We start from the raw sequence: 26,024 nt of genomic DNA, 5'->3' as shown, positions 1-26,024 counted from the left end.
TTAGCCTCGGGAGAAAGAGAGAGAAAGAGAGAGAAAGAGAGAGACGACTTTAAGCAGCAAAAGAAGAGTTTGTTGCAATTATTATGTAAACAGAGTGACTCGCGATTGGTAAGGCAGACTTTAGAAAACACAATTTTGACAACATTTACAATCCGTGCCATCTAGATCTTAGCTGCGAACAGAAAAATCCTAATTTTGTAGTGGTGAAGGGATGGTTTGTTTTCCATAAAATAAGCCTGTAAGGACAAAATATTTGGAAGTTTCAAGTGACTTCTTGATACTAATTCCCAGTTAACAGATTAGAAAGTTGAAGTTTTAATCTTTAAATGATCTTAGAGTGGATTTGGCTTAAACTGTTTGCTATTTGGATGTGTGTCTGAATAAGCTGGCTCTGCAGTAAGCCGCTCACAGCTACTTGCCTGAAATGAAGCGGAGTAACAATTTCAAATTTGTGTAGCTTTTGGAAAGAACTGGTGGGTCTTTTCATAGAAATATCAACAGATTTTCCTCTCTACGCTTTACATCTAAATATTTCTGTACCATTTAATCCATCATTTATATGTATAATACTAGAATTAGAAGAGAAAAGTATAAAAACAGTCACCATGGGAATGAATGTAATAAATTTTGGACCTTAAAAGATGCGTTTTAATTGTTTCTCTCCAGGGTTAAAAAAAATAAATAAAAAAATCACACAACTGATTAAATACATTTCAGTGATAATAACTGGCTGAATATTTTTTTAATTCATTGTGCATTTTCTCCAATAAACAAGATCAAAAATCTACATGCAGACTAAAATAATTACATCATAAAATATTTGTTTTTTGTGGCCAAAAAACAAATATTTAGCATAACGCTCGCTAGATTTTTGACATCTCCTAGTAAAACTAGTGGTGCTCATTCAAAGTGGTTATTTTTCTATTTTAGTCTTCTATTTGAACGTTCCCCTTTTAAACACACAGGTGGGGAGAGTTTTATTTCTATTTATTTCATTTATTTTCTTTTTAAATGACTTGCAATTTCACACTTGTGTTATAAATGTTGTGTTCATGTTTGCTATAACATTTTAGATGGGAGTAGCTTGTCAACATAAAAGCAATCTTCTGTGGGGGATCAGTAATGCATCCGATTCTGTCCAAGTTTTAACCCGTCTGAGCCAAACTGGCAACCCACGGTCCTCAGGAGTCGCCGAGGGAACCAGAGGATCAGGCCTGCTGGAACACCAATGTCTAAAGAAGAGCAAGTTTTCCAATAGAAAAATGTTTTTATGGTCATATATCAGCATATGTTGGTTACGTGGTCGTAACGAGAGGAAATGTGATTAGAGAACTGTCAAACATGGTGGTGGTTGCATCATGCCGAGGGGCAGTTTTACCATCAAAATAAATGGAACCATTATTAATTATTATTATTATTATTGTGCTCCAACAGTATAGATCTGAACTGGGTTATGAATGAATGAAGCATGAACTACCAGTTTAACCATTTAGAGTGGAGAAATATCCAGTTTGAACTACACCTGAAACATCATTATACCTAGAAAAATATGTTGTCATGGGAAGTGTAGTTTGATATAAGATATTTAATCAAATATTAATAGGGATGCATTTATGTATTGGAGAGTGTGTGCACAATTTTGAGAATGGTGGTGTAGAAAAAAAAACCCAGAATAAATTCAAACTTGTGCCTCCAATATGAACCGGACCGTCGCCGTTTGTTGTAGCTGTTTCAAAACCGATGAGTGAGCAAGCCCTTTAAAGGACGTGAGAAATCCCTTTAAAAAAGCAGCTTTACGATGTTTCCTTCATCAGCTTAATGTGCTCCTCACCTCATCTGTGAAGACTTTGGGGTGGGACAGGAAATGGTTCCGGAACACTTTAATAATCAGATCGAGCTCCCGCAGATACTGCCGCTCCTCTGCGATTTCAAGCTTCACCAGTTCGTCATACGAAAGCTCCGCGAGCGACAAAGGCTCCTCGGTGAACTGCGACATCACGCCGATGTCCTCCTCCTGGTCGAACATGTCCATCAACACCTGAACGCAGAGACACGAAACGGAACCAGTCAGCGAGAGGCGAGTGAATGCAGCCGCTCCTTCCTCAACAATATCCCCACCTTGTCTGCACACATGGAGACCTTGATGTCCTGTTGGGTGATTTCATAGTGCCGAATGTTGCCGACGTAGTTGCCGGCCAGTTTGAGTATATCTGCTGATATGTATTCAAGTACTGCCACGATGTACAGGGACACATGGTAGTCCACCTTGTAGCCCAGAACCTCCTGATTGGAGGAAAAGCAAAACCCATCAGACGAAGCAAAGCACGTGAATCGTTCCACAGCAGCCGAACGTTGGTTCGAGATCATGTTAAGAGTCTGTCTGAACATGCAGGGTGACGGCTCACTCCGGGGCAATGTCATTAGACAAGTTGCCAAAACTACCACCAAAACTAGATAAACATTTCTAGTCGGCTGAGGAAGTGGAACGAGACAGAAAAGGGAGAGAGAGAGAGGTCAGCTCTGTGAGTCTTTACCTTAAGTAATGGGTGTATTTTGTCCACGGGGAGAAGCAAGGGGTTTCTTCTCTTACGTTTCTCAATAGCTGCCTGGGCGTCGTTAATTGCCCACTTATCTATAGGGTGGGGAAAGGTTTTCTGCACACGTTCCTGTCGAGAGGGGAGGCAAGGAGATTCTTCGTAGTAAGAGGACAGACACGAGCCTATTATGTATTAAAAGTTTCCGTCTTTAAAAAAGAAATTACCAGGAGAGGGGAAGCAAAGGTCATACCTCTACATCCTGCACTGTGCGAGGCTGCGCCACACACAGCATGTTGAGCAGCTGCAGGATCAGCTCTTCAATGTGCTGCAGGGCATCCTCCTTTGCTTTCAGGGTTGGGTGGACCTGCTCCTGTACCTGAAAGTATGAGACAGGCAGGAGAGAGAGAGGGAGGGAGAGACGGTGAGTGGCAGATTTAGCAATCCAGACTGAAATGCTTAACTTTAGCTTTCAGGGTGAGACAGGCTGTAAAGACGTCTAAAACTTTGAACAGATTGAGGTTGGGAGTCATTAAAAAGAATCCCAATGCATTATTTTCACATTAGACCAACAAAGTATTTAGATTTTTTGTCTTGTATTAAATATTAATAGAGAAAATAATTAAACTGGCTAGAGGAATGGACTGCTTTTTGGCTTTAGTGGCCAGTTGGGAACTCCTTATTTCGACTGACAACCCTCTTTGACACGGATGCCGTTAAAGAGTGAAGAAAACTCAAGGTTACCTCTTCTAAGAGAATCCCCAACAATGAGTTCAAAAGAATCAGACATTTGGGAACAGCTAAGGAGTTAATAATTTTCTGCTACAGGTTAAGACAAGTCTGCGGTTTATTTATGCTGCAAAAGAGCAAGAGAGACGGCGAGACTTTTAGCGCCCAACAGGAAGGTTTATCAAAGCCGTAAAGTTATTCCAGAGCCCTGCACAGCGTTTCTGCAAGAGGTCTGCCGCCGCGTACGGCTGTGGGAACATCCTGACAAACGCAATAAACTAACAAAAAAAGGTACTTTGTTCCAACAGTTATATTTAGGAGTCCAAATGCACTGCTACACAAAAGGTCACAGCATTTATACATACGTTGAAACAAGTTTTATTTGTTGCTTTATTTTGAGCCATACAAAAGAATAAAATGCATATTATACCTCTAAAGAGAGGAACAGAGAAATATGTAGTTACACTGAAATATATACAGTAAATATACATACATCAAGTCATCCAATTCATGTTTTACATAACTGTGTACTTAAACAAAGAAGAGTGCATTTACCTTGAAGAGGAGTGAGAAAAAGGTAAACTTATTTACTTATTTACTCACTCCTTTTTCATATAGAAATTGTGTGGTTGTCGCTGTAATTCCAGATTTAATAATTTGTCATGTACGTATGTTTTTCATGATGCATTTCCTTGTTAATACCACCAACGTCTCACATCGTCATAACCAATTCAATATTGTACTTACATATTTTGTGTTATTTATCAAGAATATATTTTCAATTATGAATACAATTATTTTTAGTCATTAAATTAAGGTTTTGGTGCAAGTCCATTTTTAAGGAGTTTGTGAAACTAACAATAGATTTACCACACAGCAACCAATTGCTGCAAAATTTGCTCTTTATTGATAATTGATGCAATAATTACTCATTCTTGTCTATTTTTTGCCAAGTGCACTGTTGTAAAAAAGCTTTATATGAACAGAGGGAACTGAATAATTTCTTCAGGATTACTCAGACTCGGCTACATCCCAAAACATATAATTCCCAAAAAAGATAAACTGGTTATTTGAATATTTACAAAAATGTTCATTTCTACTCATATTTTTTGACACATTTCCTAATGTACAGCAATGAAGTTGAAATAAAATATTTGGAGAACTAAAAACCATAGCAAGCAAAAGAAAAAAGAAAGAAAGAATCAACACAATTTAATCTGAATGCATGGAAAGACGAAGAGAATCTCTCACGTAGAGAGTGTTTCTGACGCAACAGAAGGAATATTGTTCGTACTGTGTACACTTCCATTATGAACATGAAACAAAAGCTTTGGTTATAGCATATAAACTACTCCATGTGGAAATACCAGGTAAAGGGGGTGTGGTTATGGATGCATCCAGGCGTGAAGGTGTGGCTTCATCAGGTCTGAAATTGAAAAGAAATGAACATCCCACAAATGCCTTCCAGCCTCCCAAAAGTTGTCGTCATCTGGGCTGTGCCCTGGTGCAGGAATGCAGTCGGTTTAGATGCTAATATAGCACCCAAAGGAGACATCAAGGAGAACAAAAATACCATTGGAGAAAAAAAAAACAGAGGAGAGGGTTTGATATTTACTCTCGCCTTGCAACAGGAAGATTAACAACCATTGACTACACAAATGACACAGCTCTACACTATGATGTCACCAGGTGACTCTGAACATATCCAATCACTGAACAGATGCTTAGAACAAATCTATCTGTGAATGTGCCATAACTTTTCTCAAGCTGAACCTAAAAAAATAAATAAATAGAAGTTATTATCTTTGGACCTAAAGAGGAACGCACAGCTTCAGTTATTTCAACTAAAAACCAGCGATCAGGTCCAACATTTAGGTGTAGTGATGGACTCTGACCTGAACATTCAGAGCCACATAAAGAGAGTAACAAAGTCAGCCTTCTATTTCCAGGGTTAGCAGACTAAAATCCCAGAAAGATCCAGAGAAACTCATCCATGCATTTATGTTTAGTCGTATTGATTACTGCAACAGCCTTTTCACAGGTCTGTCCAAAAAAAAGTCAATCAAACAGCTGCAGCTGATACAGAACGCTGCTGCTCGTGTTCTGACTAAAACCAGGAAGACAGAGCACATAACACCAGTTCTAAAATCCCGACACTGGCTCCCTGCAGCTCAGAGAATAGACTTTAAACCACTGCTGTTGGTTTATAAAACAAATACATCACTGAATCACTATAGTTGGTGTTCTGATATTAATCTTCAAATAACACAATTATCAAGGGATATTTTAAAATATCCTGTCAACTTTAAACACTTTTAACTCAAAAACACTACGGACTGCTGGATGTTTGACTGACCTAGCGCCCAACCACCAGGCTTACCAAGTTTTCTGGGGGAAACCTTGCTGAACGGTTTAGCACCACAATGCACTAAAGATCTGCTGTTGTTCCATCAACCTTCCAGACTTCTCAGGTCTTCTGGTTCTGCTCTGCATCCCCAGAACCAAACTTGGAGACACAGTATTCAGCTTCTGTGCACCACAAATCTGAAACAAACTTCCAGAAAACTGCAAAACAGCCGAAATACTGAGTTCCTACAAATCAAGGCTAAACCCACCTGCTCAGAGTTGCTTCTGAACCATAATAAATGAAACACTTACCAACTTATTTGATGTGCAGCAATGATTTTGGTGATGGCACTCATTAAAATGTAATGCATGTTACTGGTGTCTCAATAGTAACTGTATGATGTTTCTTTTATTTTTGTGGGGGGTTTTTTACGCAAAGCATTTTGAACTGCCTTGTTCCTGAATTTAGATTTGAATCATAAAGACAAAACACTGATATTGGAACATTAGTAAAATGTTCAGAGGTCACCACTGACTGGGCTTTGAGCATTTTTGCCCTCTGAGTTAACGGCAATGCAGCGAGGAGCAGGATGTCCTTTCTGTCTACAGTTTGCATTTCGTCGATTGAGATAAAATAACCGAAGGTGGAATTTCACAGCGATTACACATCATCTGTTTAGATTTACAACTTGGTAACTACACTAAGATGCTTCTTAAAACAAGAGCTGGAAACACTGAAACCACAGTTTGAGGCCTTGTTGCTCATCATTACTGTTTTGATGCACACTCACAAGACCTTCTTGCTATAAATAAGCCACGAGTGTAAACTGTACTGGGAAAGAAATAGATATCAAAGGGGGAAGTAGGTTATGAGATAAATTCTTTCAACCCTAATCGGTCACTTGACTAAATTCCACAGGACACCAGGAGCTGTGAGTCACCGCGCTGAATGGAGGCACGGGGGAAACCCCCGAAGTTTCACAGAATAATTGTCCAGTTTCTCACAGGCCCGCGACTGACAACTGGTGTCTATCTACAACAACGTCAGGATGGGAGATAAAGGAACCGCAATGCTTGAAACCGAAAGTGGTGGAAAGTGATTTCAAACAAATACACAAGCCGTGACGGAGCTGAAAGGTATGCCGACCGAGATTCTGCAGAAGCTCCTGCTACTTAAAGCTTTTTAGAAGAGAATATGCAAGATATTTAGGTATTACCAATAAACAAAGTATTTACTAAGGGAACTTTGACAGCTACAACTTTAATCAGCCTCTTAAAAACAAACAACTTAAAGGCTATTATTGCATTGAGAAATTAATTATGTGTTTGGTAAAAATATAGTTTGAACATCTAAATATGAAAAGCAGCCAGAGATAAAACAGGAAATGACCATAGTAAGAAAAAATAGTTTGTTAAATGGAAAAACCGATTAAAATAAATAAAAAAGAAGCTGACAAAAACAACAGGTTTTGGTCAAACATGTAAAAATAAGCTGCAGCAAACCTTTCACATGGTTCAGAAAGTGCAATCAGGTTTTCTAAATATAACGTGAAATGAATAATACAGCAAGATGTCGCTCAGATCACAAAGTGTAGAATTAGACTGGACAGATCTGCCTTTATGTCACTGATCCCTGATTGAATTTTTTTCCAATATCAGGACCGATGCAGATATTGATAATCCTTTCAAGATTTCCCCCAGAAAACTTGCTAAGCCTGGTGGTTTGGGCAGTCATTCATCCAGAGACCCGTCGTGCTTTTGAGTAAAAAAATGTGTAAAGTCGACAGGAAATTTGAAAATATCACTTGATAATTATGTGTTACTGGAAGATTGGGAGATTCATACCTGAACAGCAACTGTAAAGCCTTAAAGATGCAAACATTTTAAAGACTTAAAAAATGAGTAAAGCTTAGTCTGGTGGCCCACCAGGCTGATAATACACTAAGGAAAACCCTGCCTTTATTTTTATTGGAAAGAAATCCAGTGGGATTATTAACCTGTTACAAGGTTGTGCTGGCTAAGATGAGATGCAGGTAAAACCTAGATTTTGTTGCATGGCTGAGATAAAACTAAAAAAAGATAAGGCTTACATTAACAGAAACTTACAATTACACTGATATCTCCTGGACAAGAGACACTAAATGTTTTATCTTGTAAAACTGACACATGAATCACTCTTTAAGCACTGCTCCATTAAAGGAATTAAGCAATCCGTAAAGCCGGCAATTTTCCTCCTGCTTCCTTCGCATTTCAAAATGAGGATGTGCAGAAAAAAAAGGCAAAAAGTCATTTTTACACCTCATCTCTTCTTCTCAACTCAAGAAAAGAAAAAAAAGAGAGAGAGAGAGTAGGGCCCTTTAAGAAAACAAGACACCTGCTGTGAAGAGTCAGCTCTAATTATGATCACAGGTTCTCCTGTGCCACGTTCGGGTGTTGTATAGTTTTATGGGTCATTTCAATTCTGAAGCGTACCGGAAGTCCCCGTGCTCACTTTCCCTTCCAACCTCCCACGTCTCCCTTGTTCTCTGCCCTCACGGAGGAAAATCCCTCAGGATAGCAGATCATAAAAGTAGACTGAGAGGAATCGATGTGGGTGCCGAGTGTGAGGAAGCATCACCAGCTTCAAGCTGCTTAAACAGTAGCATTGGGCCAAAGCTGGAGGATGGAGAGTCCGGCCTGCAGCAGCAGCAAACTGAAAACAAGGAAATTAGGAAATAGAAACGCCTGGTAGTTTGTCTGTAGTTCCCTGACGTAACACAGTCTGCTCTTCTAGGTGATGATGACGTTCATTTTATCAGGGCTGACTTTAAAATGTGACCAAGTGTGCAGCTCTGGGACTCCAACACCGTCTACATTTACAATGACGTTTCAGATTACTGAAACTAATTTAGTAATCCATTAATCGTTAGCTGGAGTATACAGACAAAAAAAGAAAAGACAAGTTTGCCGAAACAATTAGACCAAAACTGGAAAAAGAATCTATATTTGTATATATATAAATTTTGCATTTTGTCTTTACATATGTTAAACTAAGAACTCCTCAAGTGACAGTTTTAGATTCACCAGATTCAATTTCTGCACAAATAAAAATTAAACACCTGTGGCTATCAAATTAAAAATCAGTTAATCCAAAAAAATTTAATTAATAAATTTTAAAAGTCCACAGATTTGCCCTACACCGACTGTACTGGCGTTAAGTCAAGCAGAAGGACATGAGCTTTTCACATGTTGATGTTGGAAGTATTTTATTTCACCTGCAGCAGCCTTTGCTATGAATAATCAGGTTTACACTGCAGGAACGCTGTTTTATTGCATGTTAGGGAATAAAATATGTTCTTATTTTATAAAAGGATTTCAATTGTCTTATGTATTTTTAACATGGATCAAGCTAAATTTTCTTTTATCCTACTAATCAATTAATTGACAGATAGAAATATTTGATTAATAATGTTAAACTTTGGAGGCTAGCCCATAACTTCTTGAATGGCTCTGATCACAACCCTATTGAAAATTTATTGATTTTTTTTTCTTCTAAAATATGCTGGGGAAAAAACAGACACTTATCCAAATATTGAATTTTTGCTACATTGTATGACCCTGTGTGCATTTAAGAAAATGTACAATTTGAAACTTAGTGAGTATTTTGTCAAGTACAACTCAAACGAACAAAAATAAATCAATGAATTAAAAGCATAAAATCACGTTCTTGCACAAGATGTGACGTAAGATCAATAAGATATATTGCAGTGCATTTTGTCCAACCTCCAAATAATCATTATGTACCTAAAAAAAGATTACGCCAACATGCACAAAGAAAATATCAGTGTAAGGTTGGAGGTAATAAAGGCAGTGTGGTGTTAATACAGGGATAATATTTCTAATTGAATTGATTATTATTCTGGCTGCTCATACAGAACTGTGTCAGGCTCAGGTTACAGGTAATATGGGTTGTGTGTGTGTGTGTGTGTGTGTGTGTGTGTTGGGGGAGGGGACGGGTTTGGGAATCATTATTATATCCGAGCATGTGTCACCGTTTGTGATTCATACCATGACATCATCTGCCATTACAACCAGACTGTCTGGGGAACCATAAGGCAGAGATCCACCGGGACCTGACATACAAAACACACACACACACACACACACACACACAACAACACACACCGGCTCAAAGAGGCAGAAAGTGTTCAGATAAATAGCCACGTTGACAAATAATAATCTGATATAAGGTATGTAAAACCAGCACTGTACATATGATGTCAGGACATTTAGCTCCTTTACACGCAGTCACATGATCAACACATTGACTTCAGCAGGCGAACCCCCAGCGGCGAGGGGCCTCGCCTTGACCGCGTCGTGACCTGACCGAGTGACCGCTGCCCACTCATCCTTCACCTTAACCCCTTTTGACGACAAGCAAGGGTCCAGTAAGCTAATTTAACCCGGCAAGACGAGCCGGGGACCAGTGTTTCCAATCAGCCCAATCGTCTATCTGCAGACAGCCTCAGGGCCGCTTCACAGAAGGCCCAACCTGTTACCAAGAACATCAAAACATAGCGGCCAGCCTCATCTCCAGGATGTGGCAACCCACTGCTGCATGACATCAACGAGTGCAAATGAGGTCATTTACTCTTGCGCGTCTTTAGCCTTTCTGCTTCATGTGTTTTTGTGTGATTGAGAGAAACTTGCCCGCGTCAGCAGAAATCACCATGTGGAAAAACACAGACGTTTTTCTCTAAGCTAGCAGATAATTCATTCATTTGCATCTCCTTGAGCCAAAAGCACGCGCCGTTGGAGGAAAATCTTCTAATCCAACAGACATATTGTCAAATGTGTCATAAATTGGTGTTGGTTTTTTAAAATGTAAAGACCTTCTCTTTAATAATAGCAGCAAAAAATCAGGCTTGCCACAAAATGTCTGACACCATTTCTGTTAGACTTTACCAAATTAAGGTACACTGATGAATTGTGGGTAAGGTTGATCTTCCAAAAGGTGAAAAGAGGTCAGCAAAAAAACCAAAAGAAAAAAAAAACACTTTTACAGAATGAAAATAAAGAATAAAGCTAAACCAATTTTTCTTTTTTATGAAGAGCAAAGTATAATTATGTGCTTTGGTAGCTAGCAAGCTAAAGTTTGATTAAATTTTTGTCATTTTGTTTTAGTCAACCAACTCTTAATGTTAAACCTCTATATTTCCATAGACTACCTTCAGCCACCATTTGAATTAAGAGGAAATGCATTTTTAAAGCACATTTTATATTTCTAGCCAGATGAATTAAATATTTTCCACTTACAAATATTTAGAATTTTTTCTAATTTATTTTTGTTAAGTTTTAGCTTCCAGACATGATAAAAATAATTGGAAATTGTTTTTAAAAACTGGGCAAACAGTTCAAAATAAAACATTTTAGTTTTAAGCCCTGAATGCACAGCTGTACTTTTCTTTAACATCCTTGTAGTTTTTTAAAAATAGATAATAATTATTTTAAATCAAAAAGTTTATCGATTGAAGCCAAAGTTTAATTAAGGGTTTGTTGAAACATTTTTATTTTTTTTTTAAATATCTGAAACAAGTTTTGTTCCACCAACCATAAGGACGGGTGGAAGAAAATTTTTAATTTCCACCCGAGGCTGAAGCACGGTTGCAGAAGCGGTGATGATAAAAATACACATCCTGAAAAAAAAAAAAAAAAAAAAAAGGTTCCATAACACAACAAAAACAGATGACATTTCTTTGTTCTTCAAGTAATTTCACAGAATATTGTTTTTATTTCCAGCCTTTGATTTCAAAGATCTGCCAGAGCCACAAAATTTAAAAAGAAAACAAAAAAAAAACTAAATAAAAGAAAGAAGCAAAAGGCAGACAGGATGTGGTGGCGGTAAACATTAGGGCACATTTCTGACGTACAAAAGCACAAGACGTGATTTATGATTTAACAGAAAACATCCTACATAAAGCTGCGGTTCCACCTCATGAATTTAATTGTGTTCCCTTCTCGTCACTTTGCTACACAGGCGATCGCTTCAGAGGCGTCCAGCATGCCAGTTTAGGACCCTGCAAACTAACTTCACAGAAATACCTCACTGGATTTTAAAAAATTTCATCTAAAAACAAAAACAAAAAAACTAAAACCAAAAGAGATCTCTGACTGGAGCTTAATGAATTGTTTCCATTTCAGTCACAAACGTGCATGAATTGTGACCCGTCTTTCTCTTGAGAGTCTTGTCAACCACATTTTACTACCTCAACATGGCACTGGATAGAAACTGGTGTCTCTGTGCCAGCCAGGCATCAGACCAGTGGAGTCCATAGTTATTATTAACGGTAGCAAGTCGGTGGTGGAATTACGTTCATGCACAGTCACAGCGCTTAAGAAGAGCCAGGATACACAGACAGAACATGATGGGATATCAAAAGAACATCAACAATGCAAACAGCTGCATGCTTAGCGCATTACCTTAAGAGGAAACAATATTCTTAACCTTAGAAGGTCTTAGTGAAAGACTTTAAGGTTTCCCCCAGAAAACTTGCTAATCCTGGTGGTTGGCTGCTGGGGGCAATCCTTCATCCAGCGGCCCGCTGTGTTTTTGAGTTAAAAAATGGTTAAAGTTGACAGGAAATTTTAAAATATCACTTGATTATCATGAGTTATTAAAAGATTGAGAGGATAATAACTGAGCACCAGTTATTATTCCCCCCGAAGTCTTAAAAATGCAAACATTTTAAATAAGACTTTAAAAAATAAACAACGCTCAGCCTGAAGCCTGGTGGCCCGCCAGGCTTATGATAGACTGGGGCAAACCCTGGATTTTTAAAAAAAATGATCACATTTCATGTGGACATAAAAAGAAACCCCTCCCTTTTCGTGAACTTTCCATTTACTTTCCGACTTCCCTTTGGGATTAATAAAGCATTTTTGGTGGGCTTCCGGGTATGACCGCAAGGTAGAAGGTCGCGTTCGACGCTGCTCCTGACAAGAATCCTGAAAATTCCCTTTTAAAACTCACTGAACGCTACAACCAAGGTAACTGAGTTTGATTTTGGTGACATTATGCCAGGCCCTGGAAGAATGAGTAAAGATAGGTCAAAAATAACTATGCAGTCCAGGTTGACGAACTTCGGACCTCACAACGTGGAGCTTAGCTTAAACGAAGCTAGCAACAAAGTTAGCAAGGAGCAGAGCAGCAGTAAGGGTGTTGACGAAGAGCTAGCAGATAACGGCGGCGACATGAATAACCCACGCGGCGACAAGGCAGATATACTTGGAGCAATTAATAGCTTAAAGTCTGAGTTTTCTGGAAGATTTGATGGTGTCATGACGGCCATAGAAACAGTGAGGAAAGAAGTGGGTGAATGTGCGAAACGTTTGACGCATGCAGAGGAACGTTTGTCTACATTTGAAGACGAGCAACTGTCGCTACTTAACAAAGTTAAGAGCTTGGAAGAAACGAAGAAGCTAATGGAGGAAAAGATAGTCGACATGGAAATGAGATCTCGTCTCAACAACCTTAGACTGGTAAATCTCCCGAAGCAGAGAGGCTCCGATGCCTGTGGATTTTAGAAAGCTGGTTACCAGAAGTGTTGGAGATACCTGCTCTGAAAAGTCCGCTGATTCTGGAAAGAGCTCACCGCGTTGGACCGAAAAGGAACGCAGAAGCTCCCCCAAGAACTGTAATTATGAGATTCCTTAATTACAATCAAAAGGATCTGATATTCAAAGCAAGCAAAATAAAGACGGATATTCTCTATAAAAATCAACGGGTGAGATTCTACCATGACGTCGCTACGGAGATACACAAGCAGCGCAAGCAGTACGATGGAGTCATAGCGCCTCCAGCTTGGTCTGAGACATGGCATCATCCTCCGGCTAAACTGGTGCTAACGTACCAAGGAGAAACCTTCAAGTTTAACACACCAACAGAGGTCCAAACGTTCGTCGATCGGATTCAGAAGAGACAGATAAGTGCATCGGAGTGACTGAATAAGGCAACACTGGTGGAATGTAGCGTTAATGTGTCTCTGCTAAATATACCTTTTTGTTAGAGCATCACAATGTTGCATGGTACAGCGTGAAGTTACGCTCGTTATTATTCTGTTGTTTTTTTATATATATATATATACCTTATACTTCTAGATTCAATGTTCTGTTGTGATGTTCTACCTCTGATACACATACCAGGGACCACCTTAATTATACAGGGACAAATAGACTGCTGAAAATGCGGGAGAAGGTCGAGTACAATACGTATATTTATTTTTTAGTTGTTGGCAGAGGTTAAGAATAGTGAGAATAGATCATAGGGATCTATACTATCTATGGTTGGAAGGAATTTAATGGGAGGGACTAACCGCTTGGTTGGGAACGGGGTTTTGTTTGTTCAAGTAGTTCAGGGATTGTGGGTGTATGTTATCGGTTCTGTTGTTTTTGTTACCCCTCTTGGACATATTTGTGAAGCTACCGCATCAGTGTCCTTTGAGTTGACATGATGCAGGGGACAGAAATTAAATACACATCCTGGAACTGTAGAGGCTTACATAAGACAAAAAAGATCAAGCAAGTCATGAACAAACTGAAAGATTTAAACTCTAAAATAATATTTTTACAAGAAACACATCTCTTGGAGGAAGAAAATATAAAATTGCGTAGGAGGTGGCGGGGAGATATATATGTAGCTCCATTTACATCAAGAGCCAGGGGCGTAATGACCCTAATTCATGAATCCATTCCGTTTCAGGTGACCAATGTTATTAAAGATAAATTTGGGAGATATCTGATAATCCAGGGGTCCATCCTACAAGAAACCCTGATCTTAGTAAATGTCTATGGTCCTAACTCTGATGATGGTGTTTTTTATACTAACTTATTTCTTACCCTTTCATCGCTGACGGGAAAATACATTATAGGGGGAGACTGGAACTGTGTTCTGGACCCCATTTTGGACAGGGCTTCAGCAGCTTACCAGCCACACAGCAGAAGCAGGGAAACGATTTGCAGTTTTATGAAAGAATTAAATTTACTGGATATCTGGAGACATTTAAAACCTACTGACATAGTCTACTCATGTCATTCAAAAACATTTAAGACTTATTCCCGTATAGACTACTTTTTGATTTCAAAGGAATTACTCTCAAATATATCTGATTGTTGCTATGATAGCATACTAATATCGGATCACGCTCCCTGTAATCTATTATACTGTAATAACAACCTGTTGAATGACCCTCCCCGTTGGTGCTTACACCAGAAATGGCTGAAGGATGACAAATTTCTTAAATATGTTGGAGAAAAAATAGATGAATATTTTAGTATCAATACCACACAAACTACAGCCTGTATAAAATGGGACGCTTTTAAAGCATGTCTGAGGGGTTACATAATTAGTTACACCGCCTCAAAATCTAAAGAACAGCGTAGGAGCAGACAACAATTGGAATCCAGGATCAAATCACTAGAACTTCAAACTTTTAGAAACAGCAACGCAGAAATAGAGAAGGAATTGCTGCTATTAAAAGCACAATATGAAAAAGAATCTGCAAACAGAGCGGCCTCCAGTTTACTAAGATTAAATCAATCATTCTATGAACAAGGAGAAAAACAAGGGAAACTCTTGGCATGGCAAATAAAACAACTGGAAGTGCAAAAAAACATAACCTCTCTCCTTAATAGTAAAGGGGAAACTTTAGTAGACCCAATCAAGATAAATGAAGAGTTTAGACAATACTATGACAAGCTGTATGATTCGCAAGACACCTCGAATATTCAAGAACATGACTCATTTCTAAATAAGCTAGATATTCCCTCAATAGATGAAGTGTATAGAGAACAATTGGAAGCTGAAATCACAAAAGAAGAGCTGGGTAAGGCTATTGACTACATGAAGGCTGGGAAGAAAGCTGGGCCTGATGGGTTCCCTATAGACTTTTATAAAAAATTTAAAAAGCAATTAATAAGTCCTATCTTTGAGATGTTTCAGGAGGCATATCGCAATGGTGGTCTACCAAAATCTATGACAAATGCCTTAATCTTTGTGCTACCCAAGCCTGGGAAACCCAGCAATAAATGTGAAAACATGAGGCCAATAAGCCTGCTTAATGCTGATCTAAAAATACTCTGTAAATTATTAGCAATACGCTTACAAGACTCACTTCCTTCAGTGATACACAGGGACCAGAATGGTTTTGTTTTGGGACGGCAAGGTCTGCACAATGTGAGGAGGCTTCTAAACATTGTTCATGGCTTGGATGTAAAATCTGGAGCTGCACTGCTTTCTCTAGATGCCGAGAAAGCGTTCGACCGAGTCGAATGGGTCTATCTATTCAATATTTTAAATCGTTTTGGTTATGGTGACAACTTTAAAAAATGGATTCACTTATTATATTTAAACCCAACTGCAGAAATATTAACAAATAAGAATGTGTCTAAACCAATTATTATCAAACGAGGTTGTCGTCAAGGGTGTCCTTTGTCCCCTTTGTTATTTACTTTAGCGTTGGAGCCTTTTGCTATAGCCGTAAGGGCCCATGAATATATAGCTGGCATTACAATTGGACATGTAGAACACAGACTTTCATTATATGCAGATGACATAATCCTGTTCATTTCAAACTTAAAACAGTCTATTCCAAATTTGCTTAATTTAATAGAGGAGTATGGCCATATTTCAGGGTATAGTATTAATAAAGCTAAATCTTCATTACTATTTTTGGATGAAAAAGAAATGTCCCCGGTAATAAGCTCAGAATTCAAGGTTGTTAGAGATTTCACTTATTTAGGAATACAAATATTTTCAAATCTAGATATGATTGTAAAGAAGAACTATGAGTATTTAACAAAAGAAATCACGGAAAGTATTAATAGATGGATGCCCCTTCCCTTATCATTGATTGGCAGAATCAACACCTTCAAAATGAATATGCTTCCAAAAATACTATATATTTTTCAAAATGTCCCCCTGCCGCCTCCTGCAAACTGGTTTGATGATTTTAGGAAGTTATTTGTTGGGTTTTATGGCAAAATAAACGGCCCAGGATTAGATTGTCGCTCCTACACTTACCTCATAAGAAGGGAGGACTAGGATGTCCGAATATGAGGTGGTATTACTGGGCAACCCAACTTAGAACTATTAGACACTACTTTAATACCAGGGATGCCCCTCAGTGGACGGAAATGGAATCTGATTCTGTAAGTCCACCTTTGCCTTTATACATTTTTGCTGATTCGGTCTCAAAACTGTTGGGAAGAACAGCTAATCCTATTGTTAAAAATATGATCAAAACATGGTATGACGTAAAGAAATTCATAAAAGAACCAATTATACTCTCACAGTTTACTCCTATATGGGGAAACCAAGATTTTACTCCTGGAAGAGCAGATTCTGTATTTAAACAGTGGGCCTTAAAGGGTTTAGATAAGATTAACGATTTATATCAAGCAAACTCAACTTACATGATGTCTTTTGAGGAACTCAGGCAGAAATTTAATATAGATAAAAAATACTTCTTCAAATACCTGCAGCTCAGAAGCTACATTAGGACAAAAATCAAAGATTTGTCCAGGCCCTCAAAATCCCAGTTGGAGGAAATGGTTTGCAAGTTTAGCAAAAATAAAGGTGCGATTTCAGAATTCTATAGCTTTATGGTTTTGAATTCAACAGAGGACTCAACACGGAAACTAGACGGAACTTAGACCTGGGAATAAACCTGTCACTGGAAGAGTGGCAGTCTGTCTGTGCAAAGGCTCAAAAGCAAACTGTTAACTCTAAGGTTACTGCAATACAAATGGTTAATGCGAATCTATATAACACCAGTCAATTTAAATAGGTACAACCCTAATATACCAGATGTATGCACAAAATGTTTAGAAGAAAAGGGGACTTTGTTTCATTGTATTTGGGAGTGTAAGGAAATTCAAAATTTCTGGAAAGCCATAAAAAGTACTCTGGACCACCTTGTCTCTAAAGTTGTTGCACTTGACCCTGCTTTTCTAATTTTGGGTTTGTACCCTAAAAATACTTTGTTTACCAAGTGTGAACAATTGTTGATTGATATATGTCTACTACAGGCTAAAAGACTGATAGCACTATCCTGGAAGAGAACGTCAGGACCAGGTATCAACCAATGGATTAGGCAAATGCTAAAGACTTTGCCTTTGGAACGCATAACATATCTCCAGAAAGGGAAAGGTGATTTATTTGAAGACATTTGGAGACCCTTCCGGAATTTTGTTGAAGGAGTGGACATATCTCACAATGACGACGCCGGTTAAAGACAAGTTTAAAGTCAAAACACAATGAGCAACAAAGAAGCCTCAACAGTGGACTAATTTCTCATGTATGCTTAAAGGAGTATATGCAGATATGTTTCTAAGGGGGTGTTCGTAGATCCTGTTTACTGTACTGGTTATATGGCAGGTGTATATGTAAAACAAAATACAATAAAATTTTTGTTGGAAAATAAAGCATTTTTGAATTAAATTTGAATTTCTGGGCAGAACGCAAGAGTCCCAGACAAGCATGTTCACCAAACAGACATTTGTGACCAAATAACAACATCCAGCTTTTGTCATGCTTTACCAATTTTGGTTGGCATTGATTGATTCCGGGTCTTAGTTCGTTGTTAAAACTATCATAAGAGCAGTATTTAGACTAATTAAAGTATTTTTTACCTTTTGTATTAGTGATAAGCATAGTTAAAACAGCTAGCATGACTAAAAATGGCAGCCTCTTTATGAATCCCTGGAGCATTTAGACTGCTCTCTCAACTCTAAGGCTACATAGACAGACTCCATGTTTCCATTGACCATAAAACTGCACGAATTGGAATAATGAAAATAAATTAACTTTATGGGAACACAGCAATAAACACTGTTTTTGTGCTTGGATGTTTTTCAGCCGTATTTCGCAAGACTGCAACGGAAACACTTTTTTCACATCATGCCAGCTTGTATACAGCAACAACCACTTATTTGTAGGAGCTGGTCTCCTTGGACAACACGCCCACAGCATCATCGCACACTAACTACATCAAGAGCTGAGTTTGTCATTTCGGTGAATCCATGGCACTTCTTTAAAATAAAAATAAAAAAAAAATCGGATTACAAATTTCCAAAAATGCTGCAATACTCGACTGAAATATTTATACGTCTCATAAGTGTTCACATCTGTCGTGATTTTTAATAAACAAGCTTTTTGAGAAGTGGTTTTCATTGCATTTCTATTTTAATTTAAACAGCGCAACTGTGAAGTTGTGTTCTTTGACCTATTGAAAACGTTTGGAGCACATTTGTAACGGAAACGCACGGAAGTGATCGAGAGGTTGCTGTATTCCAATCAGACCTTCCTGTTATCTGCACAGTCTTGCTCTCTCACAGCCTGAATTAACCGTAAACATGGCTCAGCATATAGAAATTACAGTTTTCTGCTAAGCACCTTCTGGCATCACTGTCCTTCCTACCAGTTAATTTTCAAACACGTGAACCAGGTGAGCCTTCTCTCTACTCTAACATCATCAGTGAACAGTGACGTCAGCGCCGCCTAGAAAACCCTCGTCAGGTGTTGTACGTCAAAAGGAAAAAAGAACCAAAAAACATTGAATCGTTAAATTTCCCGTCTGAGTTGATTCCAGTCTTATCGCAAGAATGATGCATCGATGCAAGAATGATCAATGCATCATTCTTTGATGGATCGATTTGCATCCAAGAATGCAAATCGACGTAATCTTTGATTTGAATTGCTGATTATTTTTTTGCTTTCGTTCGTCAGACAAGTACCATTTTAAAATAATACTGCTGCCAGCTGCCAAACAGCAGCAAAAGATACAAAATCAGATCAGACAGAAAGCTATGCATATGTAAAGGCTGAAGACAGAGTTAAGATGAGATGTTTGAAAAATGTGGGCGACTGTGGCTCTACGGTAGAGTAGTAGTCTTGCAATCAGAAGGTTGTAGGTTCGATTCCAGCTTCCTACTGAGTGTGTTTGTGAGTGCAACTGGGTGAATGTGACTCTAGTGTAAAGCGCTTTGAGTGGTCAGAATGACTGGAAAAGCTCTATATAAGTTTAGTCCATTTACCATTTAAAAAAAAAATACTAGCCCAAATCAGGCGTCCTGAAGGTCTTTTTCAATAATCGATCCGACGATCTTGCCATTGATGATGTTGAGGATTCAACCTGTTCTTCTACCGCTCATCAATAATCTCTCGGGAATGAAGTGATGCATGACGAGTCGTCGCCAAAAATACCCCCCCTCCTTTCGGACCGATTCGTGTGAAGCAGCGAGTCAAAGTCTGACAAAACCATAACAAGCCTGTTACTTCTGCCTTTCAAAGGTTTTCCCGGCGGCAGCTGTGCAGCAAGTTGAGACAATGACAGTGGCACTTCAGCCCACCAGCTGCTTTCTGAGTTTCACTTGACTCATCGTACCAGTTCTCACGTAATACAAACAAATAAAAGACATGACTGGGTCATTTATTTGTAGATACGTTACTGGTAAAAAAAAAAAAAAAAAAAAGAAGAAGAAAATGAAAATCCAAGTCTGGAAAAAGGCTGCAGGGATATTTGCAGCAGCTGAGCCTGGGGCAATATTCTTTATGCTTTAGTAAAATCATAAAAAAAATTATTTTACTCAGATAATTATTGTTACTGCTGCAAAAATTTAACCGTGTGTTTATTACAGTTAAATGATATTTTCTTTAACATTTGTTTGGCTGTAGTTTGATTTTGATGCATAAACTTTTGATAACACAAAATTTACAATAGTTTTTAAACGTCGTCAATATTCTGCTAATGTTAGAAAAAAAAAATAATAATTTTTGCAGCTGCAGTGTTTCCATTAAATAAGAAACACAAATCATATGTGAATAGGCCTGTCAAAATAAGAAATAAATCAATTAATCACATGATTAATAATAATAAAAAAAAATCTATTTTAATTTGCTTGATTTATTGTTTTTCTCTTTTTACCAAAAACTGAATTATAAAAGTCTTCAGTCTGGGGCTTTGAGCTCAACTAGACCTTTTTTCTAAAATATAATTTTGTTTACAAAAACTTCATAGTTCATTTTATTTGCTGTTTCTGTTGTTTTCTTTAATTATTTTGGGTATTTTAAATGTTTTCCAGTTCCAGTGTTTAAATGTTCATTAGAATTTTAAATTGAGAGATTTTTTTCAGTATTTTTATGCCATTGTTGCTATTATATCACTTTAAAATGGTCTCAAAACAGCAATATTATCGTTTATCGCAATCAGTTCTGGGACAATTTATCGTCCAGCAAAATTTTATATTGTGACAGGCCTGCATGTGAACATGTTTTTTCATGCGATAAAAAAAAAACTGTGTATTTGGAGGACACAGGAAGTATGCTCCAAATACTTCCTGTGTCTTCTTATTCGTTGTTTGTGGCAGTGGCAATGTCCGGTTGTTGATCATGTGACTTGTGTGATGCAAAACAGTGTTTCCTTTGCAGTCTAGTGAAATAAACCAATTTCGATACGGCCAAAAAGAAACCACATCATCCTTTTTTTCTAAACCAAAATGTTTCTATTAGGAAAATTTATTCTCGAAACACAAAATTGTGCAATTATATGTTCAATGGAAACCCAGCTGCTGTTTCACAATTCTGAATTCAAGTCTTGGGATGTTTTTGGGGTATCAAACGCTCAGCTTACTGCCTATGCACTACAGATCAGTGGGGAGACACTCACAGTGCTCCGCTCCGTTATCATCGGGTATGTTAATTTTACGACTCAGTCTCATCTTGTTTGTTTCTTCACGTTAAAAATGGATTTAGTAAGAGTAAGAGATTTGCTGTAAGTTTCACTTTCACTTTGTTATGCAGCTGCCTCTGCGTAACACAGCATGTGGTTGTCTAATGAGACAAACCTCTGGAGCTTACCGATCCGTTTCCAGCTTTATTTACTTTTTTGCTAAAGTCATGGATGCCACGCGTGTGGCATGTTGTCGTCAGGTTGATTCAGCCGCATCCTACAAGAACATCTAAGACTAGAGCAAAGAATTTATTTATGTTTTTTAAAGTTATGGTCAATGTACTCAGAGCTCCAATTCCTCAGAAACTTAAGTTTTTCATTCATACTTGTAGGATAAAAATACCTCATTAAATTCTCTATAAGCTGCACAAGTTTTCACTGAAACATGGTTATTTTCCGTGGTTATTTTGGAAAAAAAAAAAAAAGACAAAATACGGGCCACGTAATCAATCGCCTGTCATCGCGCACAACCCAGCCGGTAAAATGTGCTGGTAAATATTTATGTTGTTTATATCTTTTGTTTATGTCCTTTTGCTGCCGGCCTGAGATGCGTTCCTGTCCCATTGTGTACGGTTTGTTGGGAGAGTGTACTCTGCACACATGGCTGAGCTCCACCCTTACTCTGTTCGACCAATGGGCTCGTGACAGGACTTTGCTATGCTTCCAGTTATTTCTGTACACCCGTCTCAAGTCATCTGTAATTAGTTGCCTTGTTGCTGCGTTCACTTGTGACTTTGATGAGGAGACAGATGGTGTCAAATTGTTAGCAAACATGAGGTTTGCACAATGAAGCTGGGAGACTGAACAGTCAGTCTCTGCTGCATGTGATGTCTGTCAGACGCCGCTTACTGGAAGATGCAGATTTTATTATGTAAGGTTGTATTTGGGTCCTCGATGTGGCACTCTAGTTGCTTTGACTCTGTAATTATGTAGTTTGCATCAACTGTGTGAGCCGTGGTGACATTTCAACCCACATGGACCCGTTTAACCTACTGATCAAACTCTGTATGCGGAGGAAGGAGATGCAGGATTGTTGCTTTTTAATGTTTGCAAACGCCATGGAAACGAAAGGGTGATACACAATAGAGTCACAGGACTACGCCACCGGCGGTCTAACCGTTGGGTATCAGCTGGCTAATTAGCTGTAGCAGCTAGCCTGCAGTCAGCGGCTGAACAGATGCACCTCTCGCATCTTGTCAAATTAGAAAATGTTTGTCAAAAAACCAACAGGTCATCATTTAGAAAGTAAACAAATTACACTCGAGATTGTTAACAACAACGTCCTCAATGAGGGACCAGACATATTTCCAAATCCGTCTTTCTTCAAACGGAGATAAAACTTTGATTTCTGTAATCCAGCTGACCAGCAGTGTGCACCAACTGGCAATGTATGTATATCTATTAAAATAAATAAAATGTCTTCTCTTAAAGCCAACAGTTATTACCACTGTTGATAACATATAGAATCCAAAGCACAAAAATGAAGTGTGTCTAGTGATACATAAGAATATCTTCTTTTTGGTTGTGCGGTGCAAATAAATAGCAAACAATTTAAATGCAATTTAAATCACTACATTTAAACAATTTAAATGTAGTGATTTGTTTTGAGAAACAAATCACTACAAGTTAATTTTATGTCCTTCCTGAGTAATTAATCATATTTTAGAGAAAATGGTTTTAGCTCAGTTCTAGTCTAAAGCTTGATGTTCAAATATTTTCAGTGTTTTTGTTGTTTGTCAGAGCACACATTTCCATTTCCAGCTAAAAGCAGCGAGAGAATTGTAGCCTTGTTATTATTACTAGAGCCGATTATATATACCCGTCTCTTTAGTAAACATGAGCACACAAGCAGGAGGCCCTACTCTGTCTCATCTTTGAGCGGCAAATCAAGTTTCCCTCCTCCGTCTCCCGGCCGACGACAGAAACGTCGTCAGAAGCGCTCTCGTTCGGAGCAGAAAACAGAAACCGAGCCTTGTGATGATGGGAAGAAGCCGAGATGAAGCAAGAAAAAGAAAGGGAGAGTAAAAACGGGAACTGATACGGGTCAATCCTGCTGACAAAGGACGTTAAAAATCAAAGTAATCGTTTGCTGAACGTTTATTAAAAAAATGAAACAAAAACGTTTTTTGGTTGTTTTTTTTTTAAAAGAGATAGAAACTTAATGTGATGCAAGTATCATAAAGGCGCCGCAAAGTGTCTATTTAAAGCAGGGGTTGTACATTCTCACTATATGACCTACGTTGGGAAAAAAATAACCCGGCAACAAATGTGCCATAAATTGTTTTACAACACAAGCTAAAGAGTATTCCACAGGTATTTAATCTGCGTCATGTATGTTATTACATATCAGAAAAGTGTGAAACACACTGCACTGCAAAGATTGGGAAACCCTGAGCAACTTCTTCAAAATCGTAGCGGGAAAAAAAATGATCTTCATTAGGGAACTTAAGCAACCAAAGTCTTTCAATAATCACACAGAAGGTTAACCAATGAGGAGAGACATCAGTTCAGGAGAGCATTCCTATTGGTTTGAGGTAATGTAGCCTGGCCTGATGTTGATTTTTATCCTTAACAGGGATGTGAAATCCTCAAGAATACCATTTGCATTTTTTTAAGAATCGTGAGAAGTTACACGCTTTTGAAAGTTTTAAATTATGTTTTTGGGTTTTTTTCTTTCAGTCCTGGGTTTTCAGTCCAGTTGTCAGTGGAAGTGATAATGGTGCGTTTAGGTACAGGCCTTGGTATGCAACTGGAAAAAACCCAATACCTGCTGCTAGGTACGAAGGAGGATGCATGATGCTGTGGGCCCCATTCTCTTCCAAAGGTCCTTGAAACACTGGTCATGGCCTCTTTACAATACCAGGAGATTACTAATAATCTGAATACAGATATAGCCAAATAAACGCAGAAATTACTCAACAAACATCCAAAATAAGTAGTTCAAACACACCAATGTTCTGTTCAACTAGAGGCTTTTAAGACATGAACTGCATGTCACAACATTCTTGCACAAACAGAAGACGAAGATGACCAAAGATACAAGTCGTTTGTGTATTTGGGTGGGGAAAGATGCAAATGTTCATGTTTATTACTACAGCTGTCAAAAATGCAGCAGCCAAATTGGATTTAGAGCTCAGGGATGTTGACACAATGGTGGGCTCTCGTTTTTTAATGCATCTATATCCACAATAATGTTTAGTTTTTCTTCTTTTTCTGTGACAAAACTAATGGAAAAGTAAAAAAAAAAACTGTCAGCATTTATTTAACTTTCTCTACAATGATAGATAGATAGATAGATAGATAGATAGATAGATAGATAGATAGATAGATAGATAGATAGATAGATAGATAGATAGATAGATAGATAGATAGATAGATAGATAGATAGATAGATAGATAGATAGATAGATAGATAGATAGAAAAGTTAATTAAATTATGATGTTCATTCATATCCAACGCTACTGTACTCTACTCACGCACCACATCATCTCTATAAGGGAATGTGTGGGGAAATGGTTTAGTGGATCTTACTTATGTTTTGTCAGACTGATACCTTTTTTAGAGCTTGCACGAAGAGGCCTCTCCACTTGTGACTGTTCTCTTCACTCGAAAAGTCGTACATCTGCTGGGGCTGCATCGCTGTAGCGGCTCCTGGCGTTGCCGTGATCCGGGCTGAACTGTCAGCATCGGCCCCGAATAGATAGTCCTTATGGGTGGGTCAGTCCGGAGCAGGCTCGGGGGTTGGTGGGGAGATGGGGGTAGGGGGAAGAAAAAGTCACCGTTTTGTGTAAAAAAATATGCAGAATAAAGCTTAACCGCCACACTGCGAGTCCCACGTCGAGTCCGGGTTGACAACGAAAAACTCGCGACCAAAAAAGCACATGTAGCCGTGAAGTTAACTCGCTAGCTCGGTGGCTAATAATAGCTGTAAACACTGAGCTCGGCTAACTGAAGAGCTAACAGCTAATAACAATGTTGCTGAGTGTTGTGCCAATTAGTTTGGTTACGGAAATGTATAGCAGGCACGTTTTACTCAAAGTAACGACAAAAAGCAGGCGCCCTGTTTATTACCTGCTACGAGTTGCGTTCGAATATCTGCTACCTAAACACCTGTAACCTTTGTAAGCTAACCAGCTAGCTGGTGCTACAAGCAGCTGCTGGCCTCGATGCGCTTCCACTCCTATGTTGTGGCACACAACCCCTTCAGCTCCAAACAAGGCACACTTTTTTCTTCGCGGCTCATTTCACAATTAGTCATCTTTTCCGCAACTACCAGATGTTATATCCAGCGTATATTCCTTTAAAGAAACAGTGGGAAGTCCAAGGCATTTTGGTGGGTGAAGAGCAGCTATAAAAAGAAGTCGAAGGTTTTTCTTTTTTCTTTTTTTTTTTTTTTGGTTAGAGAAGTCGGAATCGCTCGCAACAACTCGGCTACTGCCGCTGCTTGTTTGCTGCTGCAGCTGCGCGACCCATCCGTCCTACAGACACGCACGCTGCGTAATTTCACATGTAGCCGGATAGAAACACTTGGATATGAATCACATATTCACACAATAACGGATACAAAAAATACAAAATATAACAAAAACACGTCTTTTTTTTTTCTTTGTTTTTGTTTTAAGTTGGGCCAAAATGTGGGCAAATATATAC

At 38.4% G+C, this 26,024-nt stretch overlaps 1 protein-coding gene and 1 long non-coding RNA gene across 3 annotated transcripts in view; both read right to left on the bottom strand.

Moving 5' to 3' along the window:
- The window catches only part of sos2 (son of sevenless homolog 2 (Drosophila)), a 53,112-nt gene extending 27,221 nt beyond the window's left edge, over positions 1–25,891 (bottom strand). The window contains exons 1-5 of one of the 2 annotated variants that reach the window (XM_044142518.1): positions 24,928–25,891; positions 2,788–2,913; positions 2,535–2,666; positions 2,119–2,283; positions 1,832–2,038 (exon numbers count right to left, since the gene is read on the bottom strand). In XM_044142518.1, the coding sequence (XP_043998453.1) occupies positions 1,832–2,038; positions 2,119–2,283; positions 2,535–2,666; positions 2,788–2,913; positions 24,928–25,011 (714 nt within the window). In that variant the 5' untranslated portion in view covers positions 25,012–25,891. The remainder of the gene's footprint in view (positions 1–1,831; positions 2,039–2,118; positions 2,284–2,534; positions 2,667–2,787; positions 2,914–24,927) is intronic. The other variant, XM_044142519.1, reaches the window with a different exon arrangement.
- Positions 13,203–13,433, bottom strand: LOC122845949. The gene is made up of 2 exons (XR_006373165.1): positions 13,385–13,433; positions 13,203–13,280 (listed from the first exon to the last, which is right to left on the bottom strand). It is a non-coding gene; the product is annotated as an uncharacterized LOC122845949 (long non-coding RNA).
- Positions 25,892–26,024: the final 133 nt, after the last annotated feature.

The sequence above is a fragment of the Gambusia affinis genome, linkage group LG16 (genome assembly GCF_019740435.1).
Source record: "Gambusia affinis linkage group LG16, SWU_Gaff_1.0, whole genome shotgun sequence".
In the NCBI taxonomy this organism is placed as follows: domain Eukaryota; kingdom Metazoa; phylum Chordata; class Actinopteri; order Cyprinodontiformes; family Poeciliidae; genus Gambusia; species Gambusia affinis.
The sequence above is the reverse complement of the archived record's forward strand: the minus strand, read 5'-3'. Positions and strand labels throughout refer to the sequence as shown.